The sequence below is a fragment of the Ostrinia furnacalis genome, unplaced genomic scaffold (genome assembly GCF_004193835.3).
Source record: "Ostrinia furnacalis isolate ACB-3 unplaced genomic scaffold, ASM419383v2 OfSCF7580, whole genome shotgun sequence".
In the NCBI taxonomy this organism is placed as follows: domain Eukaryota; kingdom Metazoa; phylum Arthropoda; class Insecta; order Lepidoptera; family Crambidae; genus Ostrinia; species Ostrinia furnacalis.
Genome location: NW_021137819.1, coordinates 112,245 through 122,057, shown reverse-complemented (window position 1 = coordinate 122,057; position 9,813 = coordinate 112,245). Strand labels below are relative to the sequence as shown.

Sequence of the window (9,813 nt, the reverse complement as noted above, 5' to 3'; positions counted from 1 at the left end):
GTGTATTAGTCTTAATTATCTTTGTTAAGGATGATATAAGATATTCAGTCGCATTATTAATATCATGTGTTTGGTATATAGGACTCAGATCTAGGTTATCTAGATCATGTGTCACAGTTTCATAATGCAATTTTGAGCGTTTAACTATTGCGTAGGTTTTTTCGTAGCGCCGTTGCAGACACAGCAACAAGGAACTATGGTCAGTCAAGGTTGAGTTTAGTACGAAAGTTTTTATTGGGATGTTAGTCTTAGCTAAAATATGATCTAAGCAATTATCTTTTCTAGTCGGATGTAAATGTGTAGGTAGGTACCCTAAGAATGCTGTAAGGGTAAGGTATTCCGAGGCATTGCGGTCCACATTCCCGGGCTTAATATCGATATTTATGTCTCCCACAACAAATACATTTTTAAAGGAGGTTAATTGTTCTAAAATTACACTAAGTGATTCTAAGAAGTTAGTAATATTATGATTAGAGGGAGAGCGATATATAGCAACTATCGCGGTGTCATTTTTTATCTTTGTGATGAGGCAGTTGGCATCTAAAAAGTCAGGTTCCTCTACAGTTAAATTGCATATGTTACTTTTTATGTACAAAGTGACACCGTCGTTTTGCAATACATTAGTTTTGTTAGTAGAGTGCGATTGGTACCCAGGTATTTGAGGAATAGAAGGTGCTGAGGATAACCAGCATTCAGTTAAAACTATGATATCAATGTTGACTTCTATTTGACTGAGTAACGTTAACAAGCCATCAAAATTACAGTTAATGCTACGAATGTTCTGAAAGAAAATATTATGACTATGCTTAATATTACTAATGTACGAGGAACACGAGTGAGGGTCACATATTCGTGATTCATACTCATACGAAGAATCTAATTCGTTATATAAATCAAGAGTTACTTTACCCATCCTTGTCCTGCCTATACTGGCCTTTGTGGCGCTCTAGGCGCCCTCATAGTCAATTGAACTTAAGTATCTTGCTTCAGCGATTTTCCTGGCAGGGCAGCTCTCTTCTCCCGTTTTATGCTGGCTTGGTTTGTTAAAACGCCGGCACGTGGCACAGGTCGCAGGTTCTTCTAATTTTGAGCATTCTTTGATTGAATGCCCAGCGCAAGCCACAGTGCCCGCAGGTGGACGATGATTCTCTACAAAACTTCGCCGAGTGTCCATATTGTTGACACTTGTAACATCTGGTTACAAGTGTGTAGTCTCTGACTGGGCAAGAGGTCCAATTTATGTAGGCTCTCTCCTGTTCTATGAGGATTTTTCTTAGTTCAGAGGTGAGTTCTAAGACATAATTGCAGTAGGGACCGTCTTTTTTGCCAGTTTTGTGGCTCAGTTTTATGGAGCTTGAGAACTTACTGTGGTCCATGTGTTGATATTTACCCGCGATGTTTTGCTCATACAGACATTGAAAAACGTCCTTGTCTGTTGTATTGGTGGGTACTCCTAGCAATATCACCTTAGGCTTCCGTTTCGTGGACTCTTCGACTTTGAGACCTGAAGTTTTCAGAAGTTCTGACTTTCTCAGCTTCTCAAGATCATTTTTGCCTTCAGCGCTGATTATGATACCTCCTCCCCNTTTGCCTTCAGCGCTGATTATAATACCTCCTCCCCTGGTTTTTCTCATCCCTCGGATATGAAGTTTCAATTCGTTCGGCTTGATGATTGACTGAATTAGTTCCTTTGTCTCTTCGCTCGTTTTATCCTTGCTTGCTGGGTAAACGGCTATACTACTGGTGCTTGGTGGTCTTGCTATAGTGCTCTTACTTGTTCTCACTACGTCAGCAAAAGATACGTTCGGTTGTTGTGCCTTTGGTGCAGAGCGAATGCAGGCTTTTAGATCCTCGATCTGATCTTCTAGTTGGGCAGATGACTCCCTTTGTTCAGTTAAAGTATTGATGATTAAATGTAAAACTTATTTGGATGTGTGTAGTTTTCTAAAGTGCCACAGGTACACATACCTAATCGTTAACAACTTTGAGCGGAGAGTCCTTAGAGTATTGGTTCCCGAACTTATTTGAGACGCGCCCCCTTTCGACCATCCAAAAAAATCCGCGCCCGGGTCCTCCAGTCAAGATTATTTAACTGGTCGTATCGAGCAGTCTGGAATGCATTCTCTCAGCGGTCGCAGGTTTTTTATACTTAAGTACACAAATGACCCGCGCCCCCCTTTAAAGGTCTTTGCGCCTTCCCTGGGGGGCGCGCCCCCCACTTTGGGAACCAATGCCTTAGAGCGTAGAGACCTTCAGAGGAGAGTGCAACTCGGACAGGCCTTTGTCCAACAATTGACGCCGTATTATATTTGTCACCGGAAAATAACATAGCGTAAAATAATACAATATATCTCTCGTTTCCTACAGAAATTTATATGGACTTAGCTAAAATGAGAGAATAAAAGCTCTCTAAGGCACTATTGCTTTTTGTAGATAATATTATCCGACCAACTCACAAACTTTTGAAATGAAACTAAATTGAAACTGACGACTAAATGTGTTCAGCAAATGAGGTTGACATAAAACAGTGGTACGTATACGAAGTTTATGAATCGAGAGCTGCGCCATGGAGTTTTCAGTGTTTTTTTCCGTTTCAATGCGGTGTTATTGTTGTTTTCTATAAAAAGTTTCGTCGGTCTGAACGTGCAGTTCATAAGTCAATTCAATCCTACTTGTGAATATGAGCTTTTATTTGAGGGAAACATGCACTGCTTTGAATGTGCGTTTTATTTGTTATAATGGGCGATTTTTGAGTTTTCCAAAATTTTTGCGGTAACTTATTGTATGCGTGATTTCTTGTCAACCAGAGGAACTTCATTGTTATTAAACTGACGTCCAACAATATAACTTCCAAAAATAACCTACCAAGCACCAGTAAAAGTACGAGACCTAGTTCTACACGGCTCAATTTAATGGACTGACTAACCTAACTCGATGGACTGGCTAACACAGCTAACAGTAACTAGAAGAAAAATAAGATTGTGTTTTTTGCGTCATCCTGAAATGGACAGCAAATGGCTGAAGGAAGGATGATAAGAAACTCTTTAATAGATCCACAATACAAAACAACATCCAAAACTCCATTTCAGTCATATATTCTGTCCTGTGTCCAAATTTTGGTATTGGACCAGTAGAAAGCCTCAATCTATTCTTGAAATGAGTCAAGTTTTATAATTTCTTCTGTAATACCAGGCCTGGCTCACTCCGCGCGGTACATCCGATAATTACCTACAGCGAAGCGCCCCGCCGGCGGGTATTATATCAGTCGAGTGTCACCCGCTCGCCCGTCAGGACGCTGGCGTGCGTTGTAGTACCTAATTCTATGATCGAAGTATTATTTAAAAATGGACATAAAGAGAAAGAAATATTGTGCGGCGTTCGGGTGTTTAAATTCGAAAAGAAATCTACCGGATTTTTTTTTCGCTTCCCAAAGATGCTGAAAGGTATGTTTGACATGTAGGTAATCAATAATTCTTAGAANTATCCTTGCTTGCTGGGTAAACGGCTATACTACTGGTGCTTGGTGGTCTTGCTATAGTGCTCTTACTTGTTCTCACTACGTCAGCAAAAGATACGTTCGGTTGTTGTGCCTTTGGGGCAGAGCGAATGCAGGCTTTTAGATCCTCGATCTGATCTTCTAGTTGGGCAGATGACTCCCTTTGTTCAGTTAAAGTATTGATGATTGTTTGAGCTGATATGTATTTTTGTTTCAAGGACTGATATTGCACAGCTAGTTGAGACACGCCGCTTATCACTTTTCTGCTGTTGTTGCTGATTCTCAGTTTCTGGTCCGAGTTCAGTTTGCCTTCTGCTGATACATTGCATATTTCGTTAAGGCATAGTTCAATGGATGATATCCATTGCTGGATTTCATGGGTTGATACAACCTCGACGACTGATGGTGTGGGGGTTGAAGCTCCCTCAGTTGATCTTCTCTGCGGTGGAGGCGGGCTTCGGCTAGTCATTGTACTTCTATTGAAGGGACTATCCATTGTTTTGTTACAATTCAGTAAACAACACTGTAACACTTAGTAAGCGTGTCAAAGCGTGCATGACGGACATACGCTGACACAAATTTATTCTGACACAGATTTATAGACTGTATTGTGAAAATTATACAATAATTGCAGATGGCACGTCCATCTGCAACCGATGCACGAAAACAACATTTATCAAGCAAACATGAAGTAAAGCACACATTAGGGCAAAGGCTCCCAAAGTGTGCGCTGAAAGTAAGTAACAAGAGGCGCCAATCCTTTGCGTTGCGTTGGCGCTTAAAAACCGTTGAAGTCCAAGCTATCCCACGTCTTTACCCGCCTGTCTGTTGACTGTATCTTTTTTAAAGGGTAAGGCCGTGACAAAATACTAAAATTTTGTAAGTGCGCCGCGGGATGAAAAAGATTAGGGACCCTTGACATAGAGCACAAATACATAACAGACTTACTCGTATCGTGTTGTCTGAAACAGCCGTGATGACGTACTCATCGCTGCAGTCCCAACAAACCATCGTCACCTGCAAAATGAAGGCTTTTCTGAGTAAATACAGCACGGACTTAAATTGTCACTCACAGATGGCTTTGACTAAAGCGTCAAATACCAACTGGTCTGTGGATTGTGTTTGCATTTGTACTGGCCCATTTATTGTCCCGAAGGAGTGGTAGGGTTGATACTGGGACGTTCAAAAGTGCTTTTTAAAAGCCTATTTGCAAAAACAAATGTTTTTTTATTTATTTGTGTGACACATACCTTGAGCCGCTTGCCGTCGGCGGCGGTGGATTGCGGCAGCAACAACGCGTGGCGCCATTGAGTGGCGTGTAGCGTCCACAACGCAGCCGTACCTGCGTACAAATTGATTAAGTTTTCATCATCGTTTTTAAATGCCTGTCAGTTGCTGAGCGTACACATTGTCGCTGAAGGAACACCACAAAGCACAAGCTCCCGCTTTATTCATCAACACACTGCCAACTATCTTCTAGGTCGTTGACGGTACATCGAACAGTAGTCCCTACAGTTGCTTGCCAAGATGTGGTCTCCATCCGAAAACCATTCAACTCCTTTTCATTGGATACGCTACAGCCATAGGCAGCCCAGTCACTTTATCCCGACATATTTTTATCACTGGCGTTCTACAAGGTCACACAACATCTTCTCACTATAAAGAGATTTGGTAACAAACACTTTCAAAGAGGGAAAAACCTTCTGGTATAATCTTCCCACTTTAGATAGTGTTCGTAACTAAAAGCACATACCGTCTTTGCTGCCCGAGACGAACCGCAGCCCCCTGTGCGCCCAGGCGATGCTGTCCACCGCGTCATTATGAACCGCCGTCTCCAGCACCTGCGGGGTTTAAGCGCTTCATTATTTGATGCTCATCATTATCATCAGCTTACAGCTCACATTTTAGCTTACAAAGATACTGATATATGAGGGGGGATATAAGGGAGGCGTGGGGGATACAGGGAAAGCGTGGGAGGTTACAGGGAAAATGTGGGAGGTTACAGGGAAAGTGCAGAAGGTTTATAAGGAAAGCGTGGAAGATTACAGGGAAAGCATGGGGGTTACAAAGAAAATGTAGGGGTTACAAGGAAAACGTGGGGGTTACCGGGAAAGCGTGTGAGGTTACAGGGAAAGTGTGGGAGTTACATGGAAGGTTACAGGGAAGAAGCGAGGGTTTACAGGGCAAGCGTGTGAAGTTACAGGGAAGGCGTGGCGTTACAGGGAAAGCATCGGAGGTTACAGGAGAGGCGTACGAGATTCCAGGGTAAGCGTGGGGGTTACAGGGAAGAAGTGGAGATTTATAGGGTAAGCGTGAGGATTACAGGGAAAGTGAGTGGGGTTACACGGAAAGCATGAGGGTCACAGGGCAAGCGTGGGAGGTTACAGGGAAAGTGTGGGAGATTACAGGGGAGGCTTGAGGGTCTACAGGGGAGTCGTGGAGGGCTACAAGGGAGACCCGCCGACCACGCCGCGCAGATCATGGGCCGCGCTACTGTGTGTGAGCTACAAGGAAGGCTCCCGGGCTACACTCACCCGGCGCGGGCCGCCGGGCTCGCGGCGCACGGCGTACAGCCGCACGTGGTGGTCGGCGCTGCCGGCGGCCAGGAAGGCGCCGCCCGCCGACCACGCCGCGCAGACCATGGGCCGCGCTACTGTGTGTGAGCTACAAGGAAGGCTCCCGGGCTACACTCACCCGGCGCGGGCCGCCGGGCTCGCGGCGCACGGCGTACAGCCGCACGTGGTGGTCGGCGCTGCCGGCGGCCAGGAAGGCGCCGNTACTATTACTTATTCTGTGGTAATACGCATCATACGATCGTATTCACAAACATTACTGTGAGTCTCCCAGTGCGCGTGGACGCACAGGGTCACACACGAACTAATCACAGAGCTTTATTCAACGCTGTGCGTTCGATTTGCTGCTTCACTTAAGCAAGCATCGTTTATGAATACGGGCGTAAGGTAGGTAACTAACAAACAAATTCTAACAACCGGTATTCCTTTCAGTCTCACATAGGAGTATTGACAGAACCGATACATCTTATTTGCCAGTATTGTTAGTCCGGCAATAGGTAATAAATGGCAGAGGGACCATGTTGATCAACTCCAGATCGAAGGTTCTGGACTGATTGATGTATGCATCGTACGCCGTCGCCTGGATAGCTGTATGTACTCGTAACGCTCACTCACTATGTAGGGTTGGCGGTGTGGTTTTCTTAAAATATAATGATCAAAAAGTACTTAAAAAAAATGAAATATAAAACAAAAGAAAACATGGTTTAGTGACGACTAGCACTGTGCATGACCTATTAATAATGTTTTTATGTCAACAGTAACAAGTCAAGGGTTCTAGCATAAGGATAATCAACGATAAGTATAGAGAATGATTAAATATCATCTGACGTACAATAAATAGCGTTTCGAAATAGGTAGTTAGAATTTTTAACATAATGAAGTTTTGTTTGTGACAGTAAGAAGCGCAATAAAGGCTACTTGTATAACGTGAACGTTCCAGCGAAGATGAAAACAATGTTATTGTAATGTAGATTCATTTATTTATCATACGAATCAAGCAGTGTTTTTAAATTGCCATTTAGGTACCTTAGTTACAACGATTTTGACTACAGAATAATTATTTCATACATTTTATTTTTGTAAGTAAGTATTTTCTGCTTTTGCCTATCTATTTGACATTTGTGAAAGACTGTTATTAATTTCTTTTGTCCAGTAGTGGACGTCATTTGGCTGAAACGAGAGAACGAGTTATTAATTTCCATCTGAAGTGTCAACCCTAGTCTTGACATGCTTTCGATACCGAATCGTAGCGATATATCCATCAACCGAACCCACGGGCATTTAGTAAGTAAGTAACAAAAACTGTACGCAGTTTTTCTGGAAACCAATATGAAGCTTTGGCTCGTGTAGCACATTGCAAGATTTAATAGAATATGTTTTGGCGCAAAATAATATGTACAGTAACTAAATAAAATATGTTGCAAATATTTTTGGAGTTGCGTGGAAACGCAGTTATGTTCTACTACGAATACTAGTAAAATGAGTAGTTGTCTGAAACTAAGCAAATAATGCCAAAGCACAACTTAAAATAAAAAGAACGCTTCGTTTCAGGCTTTAATAACAAACCAACCAATTAATGTGAAAATCCGATAAATAAATCTGGTAAAATATGTAAATAGTACTTAGACAGCTCCTAAAAATTGACTAAGCACCCAATTAACATTCTACAAACAAGTGAAAGCATGCAACAAATATACCTACGTATGTTACAGAAATATCTATAGATTTATTTATGGTTCGATATTAATATTCAAAACTTTATTAAGGTAGGTAGGCCCTTTTGAGGGCACTTAGATACAAATAATATTGACTGTGGTTCTCTTTGTATTTGTCTATTTTAGTTATTTCGTATTGGAGCTATTTTGGTAGATATTGTTGCATGGTAACATAAACAGTCTCCTTTTATTTTAGAATCCGAATAACAAATGCTAGTCGTGTTTTCAACTGTTTTCGGGTGTAAGCATATTAATTAAAAGTATTTGCAATGGATTGCACGATCCCGGCGTGATGGAATCAGAAATAAGGAGATCCGTATGAGAACCAAAGTGACCAACATAGCTCGCAGAATTGCTAAAATCAAGTGACAGAGGGCGGGGCACATAGCTTGTAGAGACGATGGCCGTTGGGGCAGAAAAGTTCTCGAGTGACGACCACGGGCCGGAAGACGTAGCGTGGGCAGGCCTCCCACTAGGTGGACCGACGATCTGGTGAAGGTCGCGGGAAAAACCTGGATGCGGGCAGCGCAAGACCGGTCGCTATGGAAATCCTTGGGGGAGGCCTTGTCCAGCAGTGGACGTCGTTTGGCTGAAACGAACGAATGAACGAACGATTTGCAATAGATTTGACAGTAAAAGCGAACTGTGTGCCTACCATGAGTTTACGTTATGTGAGCTCGCTAGCGAATACGTCAAAAGATTCTATGAAGATTTTATTTCTTGAAAGTAGCCGCTAGGGGCGCTGCACAATATGTCATACATTTAAATGTCATTTTTTTACGCAGTCGCTAGCGAGCACACCTAACGTAAACTCATGGTAGGCACCCAGTACCCGATTCGCGTAACAGATTTATCTGGCAACGAAATATTGTGTAATCAACATGAGCCAGGGTAATTATGTGTCACAGGGGACGTCGAGCAGTGATGTTTGCGTAATCGAGAATTTAAATGTAGATCGGATTCCAATTTGTTTAAACAACGGCTGACTGTACTGGTTTTAACGAAGTCTAACGCCCGTATTCACAAACATTACTATGAGGTCTCACAGCGCGCGTGGACGCACAGGGTGACACACGAACCAATCACACTCTATTCAACGCTGTGCGCTCGATTTGCTGCTTAACTTATGCAAGCATCGTTTGTGAATACGGATGTAAACGATGTTGTTAGATGGTCATCAACTTGGATGGATTAATACCAATCTATACTTTATTATTATAAATGCGAAAGTAACTCTGTCTGTCTGTCTGTCTCTCTTTCACGCCTAAACCACTGAGCCGATTTTGATGAAATTTGGCATAGAGATACTTTGCGTCCCGGGAAAGGACATAGGATAGTTTTTATCCCGGTTTTTGTAACAGGGACGCGCGCGATAAAGTTTTCTGTGACAGACAAAATTCCACGCGGGCGAAGCTGCGGGCGGAAAGCTAGTTTATAATAAGATAATTTTATCAAATGAACATGCCCTGACGCTAGCAGGTCAACCTACAATCATAGGACGATGCCCTGGAACTCAGAACTTTAACTCTTTAACATTATAGTTCATAATCAATTGAAGAATTTTGTGATTGTATTCGCACTTGTTACTACACTCATACGATCCATTACTATAATTAATAATTTATTTTTGTACGGAATCATCAATTTATTTACATCATTTAATCCATATAAGGGATTATAATATTTACGAATTGATTATATGATAGTTTACCTTAATTGATAAAAGATAAGATGTTTTAGTTTTAAAGTAGCTAACAATTTTGGCTTCGATTTCCAAGTACATTTTGTGTATAAAATTTTCGTAACGATTCATGAATAGATATGGCTTCAGAGATATTGTACAAAGCCCCTTCAAATTAATTAACGATCTCTCAAAGGACCTCAAGTATCAGATTTTAATCAATGTATTAATAACTTCTTAATTAATGCCTTTGGTCAATTATACGCCTTGTATTTTGCCTGAGGTGTGTTTAGACTAAGCAAGATATTTATTTTTAGAGATTTTTTAACTTTATTAAAAGTATCAGTC

At 41.8% G+C, this 9,813-nt stretch overlaps 2 protein-coding genes across 2 annotated transcripts; both read right to left on the bottom strand.

The window, feature by feature from the left end:
- Positions 1 to 792: 792 nt before the first annotated feature.
- Positions 793 to 4,156, bottom strand: LOC114365286 (uncharacterized). The gene is made up of 3 exons (XM_028321800.1): positions 3,517 to 4,156; positions 1,592 to 1,743; positions 793 to 1,555 (listed from the first exon to the last, which is right to left on the bottom strand). The coding sequence occupies exons 1-3, from the start codon at positions 3,990 to 3,992 to the stop codon at positions 1,044 to 1,046; spliced, it is 1,140 nt and encodes a 379-aa protein (XP_028177601.1). The 5' UTR covers positions 3,993 to 4,156; the 3' UTR covers positions 793 to 1,043.
- Positions 4,157 to 4,296: 140 nt separating this feature from the next.
- LOC114365272 (PH-interacting protein-like) lies at positions 4,297 to 6,149 on the bottom strand. Its single transcript, XM_028321788.1, has 5 exons — positions 6,031 to 6,149; positions 5,250 to 5,337; positions 4,747 to 4,838; positions 4,441 to 4,513; positions 4,297 to 4,334 (listed from the first exon to the last, which is right to left on the bottom strand). The coding sequence occupies exons 1-5, from the start codon at positions 6,136 to 6,138 to the stop codon at positions 4,297 to 4,299; spliced, it is 399 nt and encodes a 132-aa protein (XP_028177589.1). The 5' UTR covers positions 6,139 to 6,149.
- Positions 6,150 to 9,813: the final 3,664 nt, after the last annotated feature.

What these genes read in the sequence shown, in the direction of transcription:
- LOC114365286 (XM_028321800.1), bottom strand. Translation starts at nt 3,992, where the DNA reads ATGGATAGTCCCTTCAATAGAAGTACAATGACTAGCCGAAGCCCGCCT. An exon ending in ATAGCAAGACCACCAAGCAC is followed by an intron (nt 1,744 to 3,516) that starts CAGTAGTATAGC and finishes ACCACCAAGCAC; the next exon opens with CAGTAGTATAGCCGTTTACC.
- LOC114365272 (XM_028321788.1), bottom strand. Translation starts at nt 6,138, where the DNA reads ATGGTCTGCGCGGCGTGGTCGGCGGGCGGCGCCTTCCTGGCCGCCGGC. An exon ending in CGTCTCGGGCAGCAAAGACG is followed by an intron (nt 4,839 to 5,249) that starts GTATGTGCTTTT and finishes ATTTGTACGCAG; the next exon opens with GTACGGCTGCGTTGTGGACG. An exon ending in CCGACGGCAAGCGGCTCAAG is followed by an intron (nt 4,514 to 4,746) that starts GTATGTGTCACA and finishes TTCATTTTGCAG; the next exon opens with GTGACGATGGTTTGTTGGGA.